The sequence below is a fragment of the Micromesistius poutassou genome (assembly GCF_964030765.1).
Source record: "Micromesistius poutassou genome assembly, chromosome: 17".
Classification (NCBI taxonomy): domain Eukaryota; kingdom Metazoa; phylum Chordata; class Actinopteri; order Gadiformes; family Gadidae; genus Micromesistius; species Micromesistius poutassou.
In genome coordinates, this window is record NC_140287.1 from 6,393,895 (window position 1) to 6,417,838 (window position 23,944).

At 44.8% G+C, this 23,944-nt stretch overlaps 1 protein-coding gene across 1 annotated transcript; it reads right to left on the minus strand.

The window, feature by feature from the left end:
- Nucleotides 1-98: 98 nt before the first annotated feature.
- cd109 (CD109 molecule) lies at nucleotides 99-10,965 on the minus strand (the record flags this gene model as incomplete). Its single annotated transcript, XM_084481700.1, has 16 exons — nucleotides 99-283; nucleotides 793-895; nucleotides 1,193-1,343; nucleotides 3,227-3,378; nucleotides 4,010-4,075; nucleotides 4,516-4,671; nucleotides 5,673-5,863; nucleotides 6,388-6,556; nucleotides 6,958-7,204; nucleotides 7,527-7,608; nucleotides 7,735-7,905; nucleotides 8,818-8,959; nucleotides 9,432-9,650; nucleotides 10,059-10,166; nucleotides 10,260-10,389; nucleotides 10,943-10,965. 16 exons carry the CDS (start codon nucleotides 10,963-10,965, stop codon nucleotides 99-101), a joined length of 2,295 nt encoding a protein of 764 aa, XP_084337826.1.
- Nucleotides 10,966-23,944: the final 12,979 nt, after the last annotated feature.

Consider the following 23,944-nt stretch of genomic DNA (forward strand, 5'->3'; position numbering starts at 1 on the left):
TACACTTACATATTTTCTAGCAAAGAATTTGGCTTCACAGTTTTACATTCGCACCAGTGCAAATACAAACATTTACATGAATCCCATACAATTCAAGTCTAGACAAATAACAAGGATATTAGAGCAAATGACCAGCCCAGGCTGCAGGGGGCGCTGCCGACAGAATTCAACAAGGTGTTGGAGAAACCGAGGGAGAACCCAGGTCGACAACGACTGCAGTCCCTACCACAGAAGCCGCAGGAGTCCATGCGCTCAGAGTTATACGTCCTCATCGCTCCTCGCCCTGTGGGCCAGAACACACTCATACACATATACCTGTATTGGAACAATACACAAATGTATAACAAGAATATAAGCAGCGTGTGGATCACTGTGGAGGTAGTGGTAGTTTATAAAAGAGCAGGTAGGTGCTAGGTGTTGGATGGATCAAGGAGGCTTGGAGCAAGGCATCGGACATTGGGGATCGAACACAGCACCTTTCAAACTTGAAAAACGGCTTTCCCAGAACCAAGCCATACCACTTAATAAAAGTGTGCTTCTCTGTTATGAATGTGGTGTTAGTGAATACTTTGGTAAAAGTTACCCCGACTGAAATTAAATTGGCTCATTGCGGTTATAATTATCATAAATATGTAAATGATAAATGGCTTGTATTTACACAGCGCTTCCTCGCTACTATATGCAGGTCTTTAACGTGGAAGAGTCTTGTTCACGGACACCCATGTGATTCTAAGGCCTTCAGTTACCTAGCACCACTGTTGCAGTGAACAGGAAGTGAGGTTGTTCACTTACCGGGCTCATAGTAGTCGTACACGTGCACCATGGCGCCCTGCACGCGGGCAACCATCCATATCCTTCGGAGCGTCACGTTGACGCACACCTCAACTAAGGTGAGCTGCACGGATCACACGTACATGCATCCTGCTTTATTCTGGTACATTTAACGAGGTCGATCATTTTTCTTTTTTCTTTTTTTTTATTGGGTTCACTTTATTACGATTTTTTTAAGACTAAATAAAATACCCGTCCTTAGCTGTTGAGCCAACAGCGTTGTCAACAAATCTACCCCAAACAATACGAGACAGGGTTTACGATTGAGACTATTATAAATATCGCAGAGCTATGTATAGAATTCATCATAGAACTCACAAGGTAACGTTTAGGAAGACTTTTGGGCAGAAAAGCTGCTTACCGAGTCCAGGTAGAGGATCACCCTGCCGGGTGGGGTCTCCACCTTCCTGATGGGGTCAACAGCAGCCAAACCGACTGGGACGAACCCGCTGAGCAGGCCCACGTCTACCAGGACCATGCCCGTCTGGGTTAACCCCTCCGTCCCGAGGAGACTGAGCAGACGATGATTGAATTTAAAAACTAATCCCGTTATTGTTATTACTTTTACCAGTTGATGTCTTTGGATGTCAAATCAACATATTTAGATGCTGGAGATTGAAGACAAAATGAAACAAAAGGCTACGAGTGAATTAAAACCTGTACCTACAACCTGGGATTAGTAATATTAATAATAAATATAGTTGCCAGCAACAATAACGGGGTCCTACGGTATAACAGCCATCAGCCTAGCCATCAGCCTAGCCATCAGCCTAGCCATCAGCCTAGCCATCAGCCTAGCCATCAGCCTAGCCATCAGCCTAGCCATCAGCCTAGCCGCCACATATACCATGTGCTCTAGTACTGGCCTCTTGTCAAGCAAGCACCTACCACAAAATGAGACTCCCCTTATATAAGCCAATGAGTCCCAGGTGGACTGATTGGGCCATACCAATAATAAGGGGAACTTCCCTGGCCAAGGCGGGGTTAACCTTCTGCCCCCTAGTGCTCCGGAAGTCCAAATACCACATTAAATATGATGTGAGGGGCGAGACAGTGAGAAGAGATTTTGACACTCACATGACAGTATGACAGACAGTATGACAGTATGACCAACTGTATGACTGTATGACCAACTGTATGACTGTATGACCAACTGTATTACCGACAGTATGACAGTACGACCAATACTATGACGACAGTATGACAGTATGACAGTATGACTGTATGACAGTATGACCAACAGTATGACTGTATAACTGACAGTATGACCGTATGACTGTATGAACAAAAGTATGACAGTATGACCGTATGACTGTATGAACGACAATATGACAGTATGACCGACAGTATGACTGTAGACTGCCAAGGGCAGATTGGAGTATATTTTGAGAAATATAAGTCTTTCCTATGTGGAGGTATGGTGAGCTTGGTTGGTATGGTAATATGCATTGGTATGCCTTAAAAACTGGTTTTCCGGCAGTTAACATATCAAAACAATCACCAACCATGTTACTAAAGCCTACTGTGTCAAAATCCACTGTCAAACGGATGTTTGCAAAATAACGTGTGTACCCCTTTAAGGCCCATCCTGCATTGTAGTGAGGCCATGGTTCAGAAGGGAGAACTTCAAACGAATGTTTTTTGATTGTTTTTTCAGATATAGTCTTCAAATTTGGCATGGGTATACTATGGAATCTCCTCTTAATAGCCACATTCAACAGCTGAGCCTACGTGTTTTGGATTCAATGTTGGAGCTGTTTAAACGTGTTGTAGAGCTGTATACATGTGCATGTATTTCACTTTAAAATGCATATCTCTGCCGTCTTTTGCCTTATTGCTATTATTTAATCAGCCTATAGTCCCACAGTGACCTGGTACATGTGTGCCAAGTTTGGAGCTTTTCCCACTTTCACCACAAAAGCAGTTAATGTGTGAGTGTTTGGTCAAGTTGTGGTCACTGCACTATATCCCAATGGTCTGACCATATGGGTTGCAATGTGAAAGTTGTTCATCATGAGAAATGGTGCATGTATACCAAGTTTCATACAAATTGCACCTTCCTAGTGGTAATGGCAGCCTGTTGAAGTCCTGAACTTCAAGGCCTTATTATAGCGCCACCTATGTGTTATTCTGGACCATCTTTTGATTCCTTTACTAACTTTACGAGTTCTACAAGCCTGCCAATTTTTATAACTTTTGGAGCCAAAAAGTCAGGATAAAAATAATAATAATAATAATAATAATAATAATAATAATAATACTAACGAATACAATAGGTTTCCTACGGATTCCGTAGGACCCCTAATAATCTTATGTCATCTTAAAAAAGCTGTGTGTAAAAGTGTGTACTCAAGCAGCCGGTCTTCCAAGTCTTGGCACGGCCAAGGAGACTCACCGGGTGCATATGGACACCACCATGGTATGGTGTCGGTCTCCCCGGTCGTCCAGCGCCTCCAGCACCTCCACGTCCAGGGAGAAGGCCTCCGTCCCAGCCTGGAGCTTCTCCGTGGGATACCTTGCACTCTCAACGTTGTAGAAGACGTTCATCTGGAGGGCGTTCACACAGTGAGAAGGACAGGATGAACATGGGGCACACGCAAAGCCACTTAATAAATGTCCCGTTATAGACTTGTGCCGCTCTTCTGTTTGACCTGAATAAGTCTGCCTTCCTTTAATTGAATAAACACTCACACACATAAAAGACATTGCGTCATATTTAAAATCACAATCAAGTCAGGCTGAAGGCCCGGAACGCTTCAAGTCCCCAATGGAGGAAAAGGTCAACCTGTACGATAGGATCTAGACGCACTAAATGCAAACAGGACCAAACGGAACAGCCATTCCAGAGGCTAATGGCAGAATTAATCTTTTCCGTGCACCCTCTGTATTGATGACTTATTTTGCCTTGCCATTCACAATACAGCCCATTGTGCTTGGCAAGAACCGCCATGCGCAGCTGCAGAGATCAATGTGCAATTTCAGCAGAGTCCAAACCACCCATTAAGATGTGGTATGAGACTGGAGGCTGGATGCATGGGAAACGAAATGGCTCTGAAGTATAGAGGGGTGCTGTTTAGAGTTTTGAATCTGCAACATCAGGTTTTTTTTTAGGCATTTATTTATTTGATGTATTTATGCAGCACTGCTCAATGAACCAGCTGGCAGGATAAGGGAGTACCTGAAGGTGGGCAAACCCTCTGCCTTCCAGGAACAGATTTATGGATACATTCTGATCGGCATGGATCTGAAACGGAAATAAACAATAGTTGACTTGTGCTAACAAAAGCAACATCATCCAAAGCCAACACAAGCAAGAACACATCTCCATAAAATTCTATAAATGTGACTGATTGTGTGACTTTCACGTTGACGTTACACAGATTACTGTGATCCTTGACACAGGACATGGAACACAGGAGCCATTTTACGGTGCCAAACCCCTACAATTAAATTAAACAGAATTTAATTAAATGAAATAACATTAAATAACATTTATTCAATTTTAATACAATCATTTAATGAAATTTAAATTTGAATCGCCGGTAGACATTTTTTCCCCCGGTGCCTTAGATAAAAAATAAAAATAAACACAAGAGGGGAAGACCACACGATTCTCCAGTGCAGACACGACGTGACAAAAGACACGGAGGTCAACGGCGCCGGAGCGCGGAGTGCGGCCACTACCTCCTTGCTGTAGTACAGCTGGTAGTTGGTGGAGTTGATTCTGAAGCGGGACACGCCCCTCATGCTGGAGGAGGACAGCTGGACGGTCAGGTTGATGGCTTCAGCCCTGACCACGACGGCAAAGGCCGCCAGCGCCTGTATGGCCACCACCGTGTCCTGAGGAGTGGAGGAAGGCAACGATTCAATCCAATTCAATTTGTACGGCTCAGCTCAGGAGGTCAAGCGGGTGAGTTGTAACCGGGAGGTTGCGCAGTTCAGAGTGTCAAGGAGTCCCTGACAAGACGCCCCCACCCTAAAGGCTCAGACCATCAGCTGGCTGTCGCCTTGCATGGTTGGCTCCAGTGTGTGAATGGTTGCAAGTCGTTTTTAGATAAAAGCGTCAGCTAAACGTCCTAAATGTGAATTTAAGAATGGGCAGCTCCATGTACCAATGGCCGGCTGCAACCACGATTGTGACAGCAAACAGAAGTGAAGCAGCTAGACCGGTTATATCAACACTTTGGGTCGGACGACTCACCGAGAACAAATCCCCAGACCCGCCTTGAAATATTTCCAGAAAATAAAAAATAAAAATAAAAAAATACCTTAGGCTATACGAGTCATGTTATTTCCACCAACACAAATAGACCTCATACACTTACTTGTAGTGGAGTAGGGAAGGGAAACATTTTGTTAATTGTTCAGAAATTTTAAATATTGGTATGTTAAATTCATACAATTAGCCTTTGTTGCCACCTAGTTCATAATGTAACTAAACTGTAAATTAACAACTGTAAATGCTTTGTGTCTTTGTCTTTGCACTACTCTTGTGCAAAGTCTCAGGTGACTTTTCTTGTGTTTCTTAGAAAAAAGAAAATATAAAAAAAAATATTATTAATATAATAATAATAATTAATATATATTATTGCATAACTGAAGGGAGCCGGAGACTCAAGCATTTCATTGCTGTTATTGTTGTGAATATGACACATAAACCATCTTGAAAAACAGCCACATCCTTTGTTTAAAATGATGCATCTTAAAATGACGCATTCACATGAACTCCCGGCCCTCACCGTCGCTTTATGAACACACCGGCGGTCGGGAACCCCCTGCTCTAAACCAACAGCACAGTGCCTGCATAAGCGCCAAGGCACCAACATGAGCACGGCCCCCACCTGAGTGCTACCGTAGCCCCCCAGGGGGTTCCTCTGCTGGCTCAGCCACCTCATCAGTTGGAAGCCCCTGTCGAACCAGCCCATGCGGGAGAGGGCCAGCAGCACGTAGGAGACCATCTCCACCTCCGCCGAGCGGGCCCGCCACTCCCCCTCCGCCTGCGGAGCCGCCGACGAAATCCACCGCTCGTCGCCTGGGAAAGCAATGATTAAACAGACAAAAGAACGGGGTTAACGCGTCATAATAATGTTCGGTCCTCTGTGAGCTCTTGGTTAGTGAGCTAATCGTCGACAAAACATGAATATACATTTGAAGACGATAGATAAGTGCTGCTCAGCCTGCCAGCCTATTTATCTCTAGTGGACTGCACCCGCTGGTAGGCTGCTCTGTGCATGAGACCTCTGTGTGGACACTCCCACTTGTCCCCCCTTGCTGCGCAATGGCTAGTCAACATCACACAAGGTGGCCAAGTAGGGTCTCTCTATTAATCCTTCATCTTATTTATCATCTACATTAATGCTTATTACAAGAGAGACAGACAGACAGACAGACAGACAGACAGAATGAACCCAGAGAAACCGTGCCATGATGAAGCACTAACCACGAGGCGGACCTAAATGAGCACATTCACGGGTTGGTCCTGACAACGGAAGAACGGCGGGAGGATGACAAGGGGACGATAGCTTTGAGCCAAGGATAACAGATCAGACCTGTTACCTTCGTAGTTGGCACGCATCTGCAGCTCAGCCAGCACACGGCTAGCTGCAGTCCGGTCAACCCGGGCCAGGGCGTACGCCATCAAACACAGGGTGTAGTTACCGGTCGTGGTCGGCACTACGCTCTTCAGGTAAGCAAGGGCCCGGGTTACATTGGGTTCATACATGCGCTACAGTAGAGGAGGGGGAGGGAGGGAAAGAGATATAAACTCAACAAAAGTGTCTGTGCATCCCAAATGGTTATTTAGGACGTGTTCTAATGAAACCTTATTCATACTTTTGATATTGTCTTTGATATTGATGATTGATATTTGGTTCATCTTCTGTCGTTTTGACCACTCCAACACTCAACCCTCAAAACGACATCTAATGGTCTGCTGCCTCCAATCTTCCATTCTTCTATCTAACCCCCCTCCGCTCCATTTTGTTCCCACAGCAGACACAGCACTTTTCCTTGTCCTTCATTTGAGAAAATGTCTCAAATGTCTCCGCCCATCACTGACCAAACCCCCCCCCCCCCCCCCCCCCCCCCCCCTAACCCCAACCCAGCCGGTCCTCCTCCAACACTGACCGCGTACTCCGGGTCCTCCACCAGCGCCATGACCACGAAGGCCGTGAGTGCAGCGGGGCAGTCGTCCTGGCAACGCCTCATCTCCGTGTGGATGATGTGTCCGGCCTCCACAAAGTTCCCGCCGGGCTGCTGGTTTGTGAGCAGCCAGCTGGCGGCCTTCCTCACCACGCCCCGCAGCACCACGCCCTGCTCCGCCGACATGTAGGGCTGCGCCCGGAGGAAGGTCCGCAGCACGAACGCCGTCAGCCTATCGGGGGGGGGGGCCAGGGAGGGAGTGGGGCAGGGAGGGGTAGGTTCACTGTATTGAACCATTCTGTGTACATCCTACATGAACCAGAATACAGGGTAGCCATCCAAAAAAAAACAAAGACCTACAATACATACAATTAAAATACAACACAAAGACCTAAAAAAACATCTACAATAAAATAGAAATCTAGATATGCATAATTTTTTATTGTTTTGATGAGGGGCTGTTAATTTAGGTTTGGGATTTATACATGTTCTGCTTAATGTAAAAAGCTCTCAGCATGTATGCATACATATATCTAGTGGGGGGGGGAAACTACCATGTGTTGCCAGATGAGTCTCTGACCCCGAAGGCACTGAAGGAGCCATCGCCTCGCTGGTAGGACCGTTCCTTCTGGAAACCTTGTCATGGACAACATTTGAATCATATATCATACACACAACATGCGTCTACAGGTCAGATCAATTCTCTAATAGACAAAGTATTCAGAATGTGCGTGCGTGCGTGCGTGTGTGCGCCTAGTGTACCTTCTTCCAGGACGGCCAGCGCCCTAGCTCTGATGTGGTCGTTCTCCAGGACTTCCAGGTACTTGAGGATGGAGACGCTGGATGCGAAGGGCACCAGATTCTGCTCCCCACAGCCCTGGGGGAGGCTCACCAGGGACTCCAGACCCTCCATGGACAGGGCTAGGAGGTCACCTGCAGGGGGGAGGAGAGTGGAGAGGAGGAGAATGAAGAATAAATGTGCATGAAGATACAGTAGAAGGCATACAAGTGAAAATAATAATAATAATAATAATAATAATAATAAAATGTCTTCTGGTCTTGGGAGTTTGTGTTCAGAATTTGTGCTCCACAGAATCTGGGTGGGGTGTTTGAGACGGGGTCAGCAGAGAACTGGACGGTTTAAAGTAGAGAACCAGACGTTTTGGAGGGATGGAGCATGGCACAGAGATGTTGGAAGCACCATTTGGCATTAATCATCACACAATTAATATTAACAAGATTTCCCTGCATCCCTTATTTAATACTGGTATGGAATCTGTTTACACTTTACAGATGGAAACAAGTAGAGTTAAAGCCACACAGAACAATTCCACCGTTAAAGCCATTGAAAAAGTTAGTTGAATGGTCCAACATTAAAAAAGATTTAAGAAAGGAACGGAAAGAAGAATCAAGTTAATCACAGTCGACATAACAGAAACTCACAGGCATAAAACAGTTTGATTTAGAGCGTTTGCATGATGTTAAAAAGAACAACGTTTACATCAAGCTGTGTTACAATAGACAACCTTTCCTCTCTGTCATAACAAGAGTCCAGCCAAACGCACCAGACAGCTGTTCCCAATCAAGGCCCCATAAACTTAAACTCCTTATTTAGATTTTCTTATTTGAATAATCCAAATGCCCTTCAGAACAGCTCCAACTCCTACCGTGCACCTAAACCAAGGAGCCGTCCCTTCTCCAATAGTAATTGAAAAAACATGGGCGCATTTATTTCGACCATGTCCCCAAGTCGCAAAACGTAAAACATGGACGACCGCTCCATGGAACCGCCAATGGCAGCGGAACTGGGCCAGGGGAGGTGGGGTGGGGGGGGGGACGACATACCAACCACTGCCACATGGACCCTCTGGCTGCCCGGCACCACATCTGGGGGGAAAGAGAAGGAGGTGGTCCCTGAATTGTTGATCGTGTTGGGTGCCAGCTCCAGGAAGAGCGTCTTGGAGAAGGAGCGTGCGACACCCTCCGGCTGCAGGGAAAACACGGATGTCATGAAGAAGCGGTCCTCGACCATGTGAGCTCGGCAGCATTCACTGCAGGGCTGTTGGATCCTAATCCAATTGATTTCTTTAATTTTTTGGAGGGTAAGCAGGGCTCTAAGCTGGCACTTTTTCCGAAGGAGAACTGGGCTCTAAGTGTAAATTGTTAAGGGACACGCAAAGAACCTTAGGGGAACTTTAAGGGCAGACGTTCGTATAATCATTTTCTTTACTACATTCCAAAAAAAATCCTCTCAAATTGTATTTCACATTTGTGGATGTTATTCATGCTATTGCAGATTCATATTTGTTTACAAATGCAATCAAAATGGACTTAGAGTTGACCAGGGCAGGCGTATTATTTAAAAGAGATACATTGGTGACATGTTCCATGTGGAGTCCACTAAACAGCGCTCTAAACACATCATCCCAGCCCCTTTATTATCCAATGAAACGCCGCACCTTCACAAACACGGTCTGGACCAATCTGTGTGAATCCTCCGCCGAAAACATGGCGGCCGATATTTCCATCTCGCCCAGAGCCAAGGGCCTTATGGGGAAGAGCGCCGTGACAGAGCTCCGGCGCCCCACCGTCACTTTCCGTGCGTTCACCACAGCGAGGTCCCCGTCCACGGCGAGAACAAACTCAAAGGCCTCGTTGTGCTCCACCAGCAGTATGAGCTGCGGCGGGGAGGAAAGAGAGACGAGGGAGTGAAACCAAGAACAAGACATACATTAAAGAATAGCAAAACAGAAGGAAGACTAATGAACAAACAATAAAAAACGATGATAATGGAGCGAGGTTATCAGTAGCACAAAAACATTTGGGATCCGGCAGGATCTTCAGAAGAGTTACAAGAGTTACATGCATAAAAAACAACTCCGCTGGCTTATAATAAGACTCCTCCAAGTGTTTCCTACAGCAATACTTGCTGTAGGATGGGTCCCGTTTCAAAAATTATGTTTGATGTTCCAACTTTCCTGCGTTTTTTTCCCCAGACAGAGTTGACGTAGAAATCCGCCATTGTTTCACCACATATGAGGCAGTACTGTCGTGTTGTCCAGTCTCCACATTCCAGGCTTTTGTACCTCTAAGTCCCACAGCAGGGTGTTGTAGAAATGTATCTCAAGCACAATCTCCTCTCCTCTGATGACACTTTCTGGGAGTTCCATGTTAAAGAACTTCGGCAACGACCCCTTCAACAGAGAATGACACTGTCACAAAACTGAAAACCAAACTACTTACATCATCATGACAGTAGAGCCCATAAGGAATGATTATGTACTGACTCTCAGTGGGGGGGAGGTGAGAGACCCTGAGAAACCCACGCCCAGCTGGTCGGACATCACCAGTGCTTCCACTCTCCAGGAGTGGACGCTTTCGGGAACGGTAAAGGATGGACTGACCCATGTCGTATCGCTAGAGAAGGGAAGCACAGCACAGGAGTGGATTGTTTTAGGCCCAGTCCCATTTCTCTCCCCTTAACAAGAACACTTGCTTTGAGTGCCCTTAGCTGCAAGTCAGCTACCGAGCTGGCCAGCATTCAAGGGTTTATTTTAAGGGAAAAACTACCCTTTCGCGGGAACACGCAAAATCTAGGGTTAGGGCTCAAATCTAGGTGAAGGGGGAGAATTGGGACAGGGCCTTAGTGTAAGGTGACCAGATTTCTGAGACAAAATCCACAGACATTTTGGGTTCAGAGGTGTAAAAACCTCCAAACATGTAGTGTTTTTGTCATAGAAAACTAAAACGGGGACACTTGTATGGGGCCCTTTTGTATGAATTGCTTTTGGAATCAAGTAATTATCTGGGTGGACAGATCATTCGTTGAGCGTTGTGTTTGTTATCAAGTAAAAATACACTTGGCTGGTAGCTTCAGAAAATTAAATTTATTTGTTTGTTTTTGTGTTTCAGAGAAACTAATGGATGATTGAAGAGACAACGCAAGCAAGCATAGCATCAGCCCACTCACCTAACGTTAGCGCTCACATACATCCTGGTCACTGGAGTTCCCTGATCAGTCCAGTGGCTCCACTGCTCTCCTCTCTGGAATAACCCTGGCCCTGCTTGTATTGACAAAAGCAAGGAATAGCATCAGGTAAGAGATATAGTTATAGTATCCAGCTACGAGTTGGACCAGCTGGACTGGCAATAGGTAGGGTTGAGTTCTTGCAATTGTACAATTGTCCACTAGAGGGCGGAAAAGAACAAAAGTAAAGTTAACACCCAGCGAAACGTTGCTATACACTTTACAATACAACACAACTTTATTGTAAACACGAGGTGGGAAATTTTGCAACACTTGCCATATACATCCACAGATAAGTTCATTAAACATAAACCCAACGACACTAAAAACATGACAAAACATAATAAAGCAGTTTAATGAGTTCAGTAAATGCATAAGAACCTATTGCCCCACCCATTACAGTCTGACCTGCCGCCCCGGCTCCAGGTAGCTGGCCATCGCTCACCACCACAGTGTTGCACTCCTGACGAAACACAAAGCGCCCCGCAAGACAGTGGTGAGTGGGTCAGCATGTTCTATCTGGGGTGAGTACAGTCATTGATGCATTGGACATGGAACCACAAATCACTATGACCATGAGCGTGAGCGGACGTCAGTTTTCACGCCACGCCCTCTATTATCAGGCCTCGCGATCGGGACACACGATCGCCATAAATAAAAGATAAAGGCCATGGTGCTTGGGGAGGGATGTGAAGTAGACGGGGGACGGGTCTCAGTTTCTCACCTCAACAATCACACACAATGTAGTGCCAGCGATGATAATAACCGGGGTCAACATCAACATCAGCCTCGCCCTTCTCAGCAGAAACCGCCGGGTCAGATCACACAAACACATGCACACCGCGATACCCGAGACCCTAGAGTTACAACTTGTACAACTTGACTCTGCCAACTTGGCAGAGTCACTTAGGAACAATAGGATGCAGATTGTTTACTCCCAGTTCCACCCGTTTAGATGGAAGACTGGGAGTGTGGACAGGACGAAGGGGACTGCCTGTCCCCGGTAACACTGTCTGAGGCCTGGGTGATCACCACTTTGGAATATAAGTTATAATATTAACAGAGGAAGGGGAGAAGAACCAGAAAGGGAAAATGAGGAGTGAGGAGGAGTGAATGAGGAGTTCTTTTTCAAAAATCAATACATGATGACTCGAGGGAGATGTCTTATCGAGAAGAACATTGTGCGCAGTACATAATGTGGTACTTTACATTTATCGTTTGATACGAGTGACATGTGGATCATTTAGCCAAAGACTTAATTTTGACAAAGTGATTTTCATCATTGTACTCAAGGAGAGGTTGACTGGCATAGCATTCATGGCCAAGGCAGAGGTGAAATTGATTTTGATTTTGCACCACCATTTGTCGGCTGGTGTACTATCTCAATGGTTACGACACACCGTACACCGGTTACCGGTTTATGGTCACCACAAAAGAAGACACTACACTGCAATTAAAAAGGTGATGGAAAATACCTAACTACAACAGTAGAATCGTGCTGGAGACAAGGCTTTCTGTGAGGGTTGTATTCTATTGGCCGATAAGAGACTGTGGTATAGGAATGTTGTTATGCTGCAACATGCACTACCGTGTCCCTGTTGGACAGCCAGTCCTCCAGGGGAAGATGGGCCTCCGGGGTTCCCGCGGTGACCAGGATGAGCACCTGGGACCGGGGGTCCTGTACGGTCACAGTGAAGGACACCGATTGGTTGAGCCCTGGCGACCCTGTGAGGTCCTCGTTCCACTTTAGAGACACCTGTTGGTGTCACACACACACACACACACACACACACACACACACACACACACACACACAGTAGAGGGCCTTTGATAAAGACAATAAGCCTATGGTAAAGAGGAGGAGCCTATGATAAAGAAGCGGGACCCATGGTAAAGAGGAGGAGCCTATGGTGAGATAAAGGTAAGATAAAGGTAAAGAGGAGGGGCCTATGATAAAGCAGAGAAGCACATGGAAAAGAGGAGTAGTCTACATAAAAGGGGAGGAGCCAGTGTAAAGGAGGCAGTTACGTGGTTGGGCTGCTGGATGGGGACGAGCAGCGTGTCGCTGATCACCTCCCCATCTGGGAGGACACAGTAGACGGTGACGCAGACCTCAGGGAACCAGGGCACCGTGGGAGTGAGCCAAAGGGAAGAAGAGGCTACCTTTGTCCCCGCAGTAAACACCTGACCCCTGGCACTGACCTGGAAGTACAAGAGCGGACTCAAGAATGCAGGTGAATGTTACACTGCCCCACCTGTTACACTGCCCAACCTGTTACACTGCCCAACCTTGGTCTCGAGCTTAACTGTTTCAACTCTACAGACAAACCCCAAATGCCAAGAATCCAATATTGGTATTATCAAATGGAATAAGAATCCACCCCAAATATGGGTCAAGACTTTTTTGTAATAAGCTGTGAGCAAAACTTACCACATAGTGAAGTTCAGCCAGTTGGAACGTAGCCTCCACGTTCATTTCATGAGACGATCCAATCTAGAATAATATTATCAAGAGTGCAATAAAAACATATGTCTTTAATGCCTTATCAGTATATTCAATATTTTTTGGTGAAATGTGGATCAATACCAGTACCTGTGCGGGCAGAAAGCTGGAGGGCTCGATCTGAACATATGAGCCTCTAGCAGACGGGAACTTTGAGAAGAGGTTCAAAGTCTTCTTGCTGGACATGAACGTAGCCTGCATGTAGTACAGCAAGTCAAAAACATGAGCTCTCCTCAAATTTAAAGCTGCTTTCCAATGATGGATGGTGCATATTCAGGATTAGCATCATACAGGATGATGTGTTCAGATAATACCTTGACGGTAAGGGTAAGCATGGTCTAAAGATCACATCCATTCCATGTTGCTGTTCAACATGCATTATTCATCATTATTATTATTTCCAACATAGAAGCCGTACATTGATGATGAGCTCCTGTATGTTAGCCTGCAAGGTAAACCGTATGAGGACAAATCCTCCTTCGACCACTGGAAGAGTGGTGGTTTCTGTTTGGTCGTCGGCGTGGGAGGTTTTCTGCACGATCACGACCGACGCAGAGTTCAGCAGGACGGGCTGGGTGAGAGGCATGCCGTCAAACATGGAGATTTCAAGCTGAGGAACACACACAGATGACAAAGGTTAGGTTCAGTCAATGACCGTACCCGTGGTTCAGCTGAAAAAATGAAACTGTCCACTTATAGGTCCTTACTTTGGCGAAGAAGCTTAAAGAGGGCTTCAGCACTTGGGGAAAATCCCGGAATTTGAGTTTGAATGCGTTTTGCAGTACCCGCACTGCAACCACTCTCTTCTCTGTGAATCCTGAGAAACAAGCACTAGTTTCACACAAAAATACCAACCATGACACAAAAAGATAATTATATTATATTATCAGCAAAAAGTATATAACAGCAAAATATTAAAACAATATTAAAAGTGATGAAATGTGATCATTATTCCTGAAAGGAATAATGATCACATTTCATAAACATACATATACAGCCAACAAACCTGTAGAGGTTTCAGTGATAGAGGCAGTGATGTTCAGTGTGATGTCCACGTCACCAGGCCCATACAGTCTTGCAAGTGCAACTTTGCTCAAGAAAAACGCCTCTGCTCCATGGAACTTCAGAAACACAGGTTAAAATCAACCCATCAACCCAGACAGGTTATACTGCACTATATACTGGCAGCATACCTCTCTTATGCAGCATATCAGCGTATGAGAAAACTGCAGGACACTTTCCATTATTATAATTAGTAAGAATTTGTTCATAATAATTTAATTAGTTCAGGCTCACATCTTTATAGATGACGACTGGTTGGACAGGAGCTGCTGCAGGGGAAATACGGGTGACATTCACCGATAAAGTCGCATATGTCATAGCAGAAGGAGCCCTAGAAATACAGCAATAGTTAAATCATTCAACATTGCCAGCAGCCATATTTCCCAACGACACGACTCGCCGTCTTGATTCCATTTTGATTTAATTCTCAACTTAAACGTCGTAATGTGACCAGCTCCCCAAATCAAGAACATATGGATTTGTTAAAGACTGGTTGGCATAAGGCTTTGGGATCATTAGGCATTAGCGAAACGTCAAATGTGACCACTAAGTATGAGAAAACCATCGGTTACCACTTAGTTCTCACTGTGCCTGAGATGTCCTCTCCCGCCAGGATTTCTGGTGCCGTCTCCAGCTGCAGGTTAAACCTCGAGGGGTCTGCAACTACCAGGCAAGAAACGTTCAACACGGGGAGCAGGAATCGGGTGTATATCCATGACCAATGAACACATGTCCCTATTGAAACCCTCGTGTTTATTCTTCTTCTTCTTATTTTTAGGCCACTTCGACTGCATTTTTCCCCCCCTGCACATATTCGAAAACTCATTTTTTTTTGGTGCATTTTGTGGGACTGCTGTAAAATTTGATATTCTAGCCCTCAAATTCACATTCGCCCCTAGGTGGCGCTATACCAACTATGCCAAAATTTCAACGTTTGCACAAGCATAACTCGTCACCGGTTGGACCTAAACTCATGAAACTTTGCACACATATGCAAATCCTCATAATGAAGAAATTTGCAGATACTAACTTAGCACTTCCGGTAGCCAGATTTCCCGCCATTTTGAATTTAGTTAAAAACAGTAAATTCCCCAAGGATCCCAGGTTTTTCGACTTTGACAGAATTCCTTTGGCACATATCATCTATGGCCCGTTATCTTCAATCTGACATAAGGATTAGTCTGTAGGATAAATTTCAAAGTACCCATGAGCCATTGAGTTCAAAAAGGGGTGTGTTTTTCACCCCAAAAATAGTAAATTGCACATATCTACATTAATTGGACTCCTATGGTGTTGGACCTCTCTACTAAAGTTGTTCATAATCAAATTCTGAACAAGAATAAGTCAACAATTTTTCAAATGGGGCGTGGCATCGAAGTGGGCGTGGCCCGTTACTAAAATAGCCACAGTTCATAGACGCAATGTTTGATTTGAGCGGGACCAATTCAATGGCCGTTAGGTACCAAAGTTCTAACTGCTCACCAAAAATTAAGTCGATTTAAAAAACAACATGGCCGCCAGAGGAGGGTCGATCACTCTGCAGACACCGTAATAGTTATGAATATGAAATTCACTGGACACGTGTAGACTGGTGCCGATAGCTCACATACCAAAATTTGTGTTTCTCATGTGTGTAGCGCCCCCTACAGGAACTTTAAAAAGCAGCCCCTGCGCCACGTTTCACCAATATGTATGAAAATCGGTAGGCACGTATAACGTGCCAATACCTACAGAAAAGCCTCTTGGACCCATGCTCCAAACCCCACGGGAAGTCGGAAATCTTAATTTCTTCATTTTCACTCTCGGCGGCCATTTTGAAAAAATTTCACATTTTTGCCTTGTATTTGAATGAACTCCTCCTAGGGAATTTATCGGATCTGCTTCAAAATTGGTCAGTACAGTCAATAAATGGTGCCGAACCAACGCCGTGCTATTTGTGACTGTACGTTGAAGGGCGTGTCCGTGGCGTGCCGTCAAAGTTGGCCATTTTTGAATTCCGTCGCCTTGTATTTGAACTAACTCCTCCTAGGGAATTTATCGGATCTGCTCCACAATTGGCCAGTACAGTCATGAAGTGGTGCTGAACCAAAATCGTGCTATTTGTGATTGTACGTTGAAGGGCGTGGCCGTGGCGTGCCGTCAAAGTTGGCCGTTTTGAATTCCGTGGTCTTATTTTCGCTTTTTTCCCCTTGTATTTGAACGAACTCCTCCTAGGATATTTATCGGATCTGCTTCAAAATTGGTCAGTACAGTCATGAAGTGGTGCTGAAACAAAATCGTGCTATTTGTGACTGTACGTTGAAGGGCGTGGCCGTGGCATGCCGTCAAAGTTGGCCATTTTTGAATTCCGTCGCCTTGTATTTCAACTAACTCCTCCTAGGGAATTTATCGGATCATTTATTTAGGGTTAATGAACATGTAATTCAGTTAAATGTGGTCTTACATGTTAATGTCAAAACAATCAGTAGGACACCACAGGGCACCTCTGCTTCTACAGATTACATAAATTCGCGCTTTTTTAAAACTGCGCTTAGTGATGAACGGGACCTCGTGCGTCACGTGCGGTCCTAACATGTGCACATCTTGCCAGCACACGTTACGACGGCACGTGACGCGGCCGCAAGCCGGCGCAAATTTTTTTTTAAACTGCGCGCAGTGATGAACGGGACCTCTTACCGGCTTGCGGCTGCGTCACGTGCGGTCCTAACATGTGCACATCTTGCCAGCACACATGTTAGGACGGCACGTGACGCGGCCGCAAGCCGGCGCGAGGTCCCGTTCATCACTGCGCGCAGTTTTAATTTAACTTAAGTTACCCAGGTTTTCCACCATAAATACTCTCTCATCGGTAAGGCCCTGTGGATAAACACATGGAAGTAAAATGTGAAGGTGTTTCTAATGTAATTTAATATTAGCCAAAACATGTTAACCCATTATCAATAGGTGAATGGAATGGTATATGGACACCTACTCTGTTCCCAAAGCAGGGTACGTCCTGGCTGTTGTTTAGAGGCAGATATAGGCCTACCAGCTTGTCACTGATATTGTAGTTTCTGCTAATTTACAGCAAAATAAAGCCTCTAGGCTGCTGAAGGACCACAAGGCATAGCGGAATGGCCTTGCATCCCCTTACGTTGGCTACATGGCTACTTACTAAATAAATCAATAAAACGTTTTTATTTATTGGTATTGGTGCATTTTTGCGGAAGCAATTATATAATTGTATAAACCAATAAAATAATTGTACAAATCCTTAAAATAAATAAATATATATATATATATATATTTTTTTTTTAGCTATATTTATGGCTGGAATGGGTTAGAACAGAAATATGATTTTGTACTTTAACATTATCTACCTGCAAATACAGCAAAAATATGCTTTTTACAAAAATGTTTTTTTTTTAAACAAAGGTGTATTGTTTCCTTCTTCAATAATGTCTGACAAAAAACAACAATATTCTGATACAGCCTTCTGGACGTTATTATTATCTAACACACCCTTTCAAAAAGGGTAAAAATTGATTGAAAGTAACAAACTTACGTTTATTGTGGTGACGACGGTCCACTGTCCGACGGCTGGGCTTGGAGACAGATAGAATTCCTGGGAGACAATTCCCAGATAACTTCCCTGGGAGTACCACCTTTGGATGATATTTCCTCCGGGATCCTGTACAAGGCAAAAAGAGCCGCACATTAACCTTGTTTATTCTGTCCAGGAATAATATATATTTTTTCAGAATAAGTGAATAGACCGAAGATCAGCCATCGCTGGGTTTAATCGTAATATACAGAGAGAAGTACATTCCTCTCTGATGTTCTCAGAGGGGAACGGTTCTTTAGGTTTAATTGGAACATGCAGAGAAGTTTACTCCTCTGAGGTTCTCAAAGAGGAATGGTTCTTTAGTGGTACATGGGGGAAAACCAAGTCATTACACAAATATTCTCATGGGAATGGAACACTGATAGTCTGTTGGAGTCTAAAAGGGAGAGACGTTTACACCGTGAACACATGAGCAGTTTTATTTGTCAGAGTTGCCGGTGTTGCCAATGTATCCCTAAGGAGCTGTGCACTGAAGCCCGACCTAGCATTGACGCTACCCTAGTTGAAGCCGACTGTTTGGATTCTCCGGCACTCAAAGTTCAAAAGAACTCAACTTTGACCCCGGTGGACACTGACCACTTGAAATGCGTCCAATCAAATCACAGCTGTGTTTGATGTCCTATACCCAGTGGCGTTCTTCACTTCTAAAGACACAGATAGAAGTGATAGAATAAATATTCGAGTTCAAAGTGCTGAAGTCCTGCCTGTTCGGCTGTATATTCTAAACCTCGAGTCCAGCAAAGCTTTCCTGTACAGATCAAGTGTTTTCCCTTAAACTTTGTGATGGAAAGTTGACTGACTGTTAACTGTAATACGGTCGAGTAAGATCAGGAATCAACTCCTCCACACGTATATCGTGTTTGTTTTTTTCTCCGTAATACACAGGGGAGGACCCTCACCAAGACGCTGATCTCCAGGGGTCCCCTGTAGGGCCGGTTGTCCAGCTGCAGGGACGCCATCCAGATCAGCACCCTCTGCCCGGGGCCGTAGAGCGCCCTGTCCGTCTGCACCGAGCTGGAGAAGTTCCTGCGGCTGACGTTCAGCCAGGTGGAGTTGGAGAAGATCAGCTGCTCTTCCTGGTAGCCGCTTAGCGTCAGCCTCACCCGGCCGCTTGGGCTGAGGGAGTCGCCGTCCAGCTGAGGATGGAGCGGTCATTCGTGGCACGTCATCAATGAGTGAATAGTGCATGACTATACAGTATGTGTAAATTGTGTGTATTTGTGTTTAGGTGTGCTGAGGTGTGTGTGTAGGCGCGCGTGCGTGTGTAGGTGTGTGTGTGTGACTAGGTGTCTGTGTGTCTGTGTGTGTGATAACTTGTACCCCTAATAATATCAGACCATCTTTATGCTGTGATTTAAGCCATACATGTGAATACAAAAAACACATACTTACTGGAGGAAGAGTAATAATTCTAGTTAAACCTATAAAACACAAACAAACCAAAACTCACCATCACAATAGACGACCGTTCCCAAGATTACAATTGAAAGGCTAAATAACACAACCAACCTCCAGGGATTGTGACGGTTGCACTGGACAGGTGCAGCCCGTCTCCCTGGGTTAGACGGGCCACCACGTCGACGGGGGACTCGGTGAGGATGGTGACAGATAGATTAGTGGCTCTGGACGTGTACAGTTGATGTGGAAACGAGAGCAGATACAGGGGCTTCTGGCTAGAGGAGATTAGAGTGAGAGAAATCAGAGTGGTGGTGGTGGTGGTGGGATAGGGATATGAGATGTGAGACATGGTTAAGAATCTGTTGCACACTCGTTGAGATGGCTACACAATCCATCTCCTCAAAAAAAAACATGCTTTAGAGACGTATCGTTAATTACAGTATAATACATAATATTCATTTATCAAATAATATTGATATTAATGTACTTTGATCATATGATCATAAGCATATAGGTCTCTTACAGTAATAATACTGTAAGAGACCTATATGCTTATGATCATTACTAACAACCAAGACAATAAATGTTTCTTCCTCCTTAAAGATAATAGGTAGGCCCTTTTTACCTGAATGGAAGTTGAGCCAAAGCTGGTCCCGAAAAACACAACAATTTTACAAGCCACAGTCCCAGGATACCAAATGCATCCATATTCCCCAGTGTTGCTTTAGCTGGTGTCTGTGGCCGTACAACTAACACAACCTAACCCTCACTAACTCTAACAGCGAGTGGCTGGTGCAGATTTCTTCTAACCTGCTCCAACTCCCTCACATGCAGTCATACTCTGTATGACTGGCATACAGGACCCAGTTCTTCTTTCCCGCGGTCAATGACTAAGGTGGATCCCGTGGGGAGAAAGAGATATGAGCAAAAACAACACAAACACAGTGCTGTCTTTAGTCAGACATTGTTGTGTCTCATCCCCCCCTCCCACACACAATACCTTGCGCCTTGGGCGTGTTTCACTTGAGCCCATTCACAGAATAATGACAATTCCCCCTACGCAGTCCACTAAATACTGGGACGCTTAGGCACCAGTGTCCTGACATTTACTCTGGGGGACACAACATGTGCACAACACTATGCAGATTACTCTGAGCATCGCCATATACCAAACACTGATGTGTAAGTGTTTTATCCTATACAAGTTTCTTTGTTATTCGATCCTACAGTATATTGTATATGTTTTAGGAGATTCAGAGGCCAAAGGTCAGCTCCATAATGGAACCGGGAAAGTATGACCTCTTCTTTCACATAGTGACCGACAGACAGACAGACAGACAGACAGACTCAGGGAGGCCACGAAATACTATGAGTAACTACATGATCTTTAATCAAGGAATCATGAAAATGTGCTACAGCAAATACAAAATGTCCATCTGAACGCCAGGAGAGTGAGCCAATTGGGCAGGACTGCTTTATAGCCTCCCAAGCCAAGCCTGCTCAGGTGCACCGCATCTCAACAATTGGTGTGGCTCCGCCCACCAGCTCCCTGCACAGAATACACCAACAGCAACAACAAAGGCAACCCTGAAAATATAACACGCCCCATAAGACAGGATCTCTATCCTGTTAATTACTAAAGGGCATAAACTTATGTACTTGTAAATCCATTTTAAGGTTTTCAGTTAAATTGAGTCAAACACCTTTAAACAACATGCCCCACCTTCCCTGCGGTCTCAGCAACTCCACCCCCAGCAACCTTTGCACCCAGGAGCAATTTAAGAGGAGGAGAAATAGACTGCAGAGGATAGCATAGATGATGTTAGTTACAAAGGTGAACAATACCAAGCATCTGCCATGACATTGTGATTGCCCTTGACTGATGACCAAGTTGTATTAAATATATTCATGTGCATGTTTTAAAAAACTCATTACCCAACCACCAACCTTATCATACCAACCAACTCATCTCCCTACCAACCACCTCATCACCCTACCAACCAACTCATCTCCATAACAACCAAATCATGGCATCGAACTACAACAACAACCCATCCTTAGCTCCAGTCGTCATTCGCTAATCCTTCAGCTTTCCCTTGATGAAACCTGGATTTAGTTCATCTTCTCTTGGGTCCAAAATCTCAATCTTGTTCTCCATCCGGTTCTTCATGTTGTGAAGTCTCAGCAAGCCATGGATCAGAATCAATAACTAGGGAAAGGTGATTCTGAAGATAAAGACCACGACTCCGCCACACAGAGGGAGCAGGAAGTAGCTGGTGCCCATCGCCGCAGCCATAAACAGAGTTGGGTTCTTCTTCTTGAAGTTCATGATGATGGTCTTGTTCTCTCCGGCCCGGACCGCTCCCATGAAGACCAGGGACACCACAGCTCCGCTCAGAAACATGCCGAAGGGGTTAAGAAATCCCACAATTATGAACACAACTATCGCCACAGCGAAATAGTTGGCCGGGTAGTAAAGCAAGTTGCTGATCACTCTCTTTTTCCATTTGTTTAAATCTCTGAAGTCAGGTTTAGCAAAATGGTCAGTCCCGGGGAAGAAATCATCCCACGGTCTGGGTGGTGCTAGCTCCATACTTGCTAGGTGTTGAGTATCACTAGCTGTAAAGACCTCAGGGAATTATTTTTTACCCTCAGTTGAATTATTCAGCAACGGCTTATATTTACCAGGTGGTGAACCATCAACCCAGACACGATTGCCAGCTAAATCATTCCCCAGAATGACATGGACTCCATTGATTGGCAAAGCAGGACAAACCCTGATGAGGACATCACCATTTACAAAGCCACAAGCCAAATTGACTTTGTGCAAAGGAACACAGAGTGTATCTAACCCCATTCCCTGCACCGGCACACAGTCACCTGTGTCAGTGTCCTGAGAAAAGGGCAAAGCAGAAGACAATATTAACGAGTCCCTTGCTCCTGTATCTCTCAAAATTCTTACAGGCACTCTACTTTAACCACCAGACACGGACAGACAACTCAAAGGGGAAACACAACTGAAGCCTAACAGGGAAAGTTCAAATCCAGACAATCAACTCTGTTGGCCTGGCCTCAGCAGATTACTAAACAGCTCACCATGGGCTCCCTCAGCTCAATTCCTAATCATGCACTACTGACCCAAAATACTAACCTAAGCACACATATCAAGACTAACAAGCCTGAGAACTGAGAAACCAAGACTAATAAGTCACTAACTTAACAAATGAGTTGGACGAGCCCCCATTTGTTACAACCTGGCTCAAGGGTGTGCAACAACAGAGGGAGGCCACGAAATACTATGAGTAACTACATGATCTTTAATCAAATAATCATGAAAATGTGCTACAGCAAATACAAATTGTCGATCTGAACGCCAGGAGAGTGAGCCAATTGGGCAGGACTGCTTTATAGCCTCCCAAGCCAAGCCTGCTCAGGTGCGCCGCATCTCAGCAATTGGTGTGGCTCCGCCCACCAGCTCCCTGCACAGAATACACCAACAGCAACAACAAAGGCAACCCTGTGGCCGTAACACTATACACACATTTGAATAGGGTTAGAGTAGGGGAAATGAGAGGAGAGGTACGTGTGGTGGAAGGCACAGAATGCCATGCCTTGCACCCATCAAGTAGTTGGTTTGAAATGATGGTCAACACAATCTTGAGATGAGGAAATTATGCATCTCCTGTTTTGAACCAGCAGATGGTAGTATATACAAGTCAAAGTTGTTTTTTTGTATATTTTATCATGGGGTAGTCCAATAGTTGTCCCTGCCTCTTCTGTGTATTCGCACTACGGTGTTGTATTTAAAAGGCTCTCTCTGCGAGTACAGGGTCTTGCTGCATTCTAAGGAAACTCCACCAGGGGGCAGCATCATCATTTTCTGTTATGCATACAAAACCTATGGATTCTGAACGTTCATTACCAACTAGGCATATTATACCACAACTCTGTGTGATCTATTTTTCTCTTTAAAGATCTGCATCATCTTCTGATTTTTAAGAAGATAAGTCTAGAGAAGGCAGCAACTGATCCAATTATTGAAATTCCTGGCCTGGTTACAAGTGCCGATATAGCCCTGTCAAAGCCAACCTTCTTGGGGAGCACTAATAGGATAATAATTATCGACTCTTGGAGGCCAGGTCGAACAGCTCATCTTTCTGTTTAAGAGCCTAATAAAGTGAACATTTGTTTTGAATTTCTTAGTACGCAAAATAACTTACAAGAAAACATTGCCAAAATAAAACAATCAAATAAGCAGTGCTCAATTCATTTCTGTGTTTATTTCTTTGGCATCACTTTATTTTCCCAAAAGTTTTGTATTTCAAAAAGTTAATTATGCAATGTTTCTTTCCTCTTCAATACAGAACTTTGGCCACCG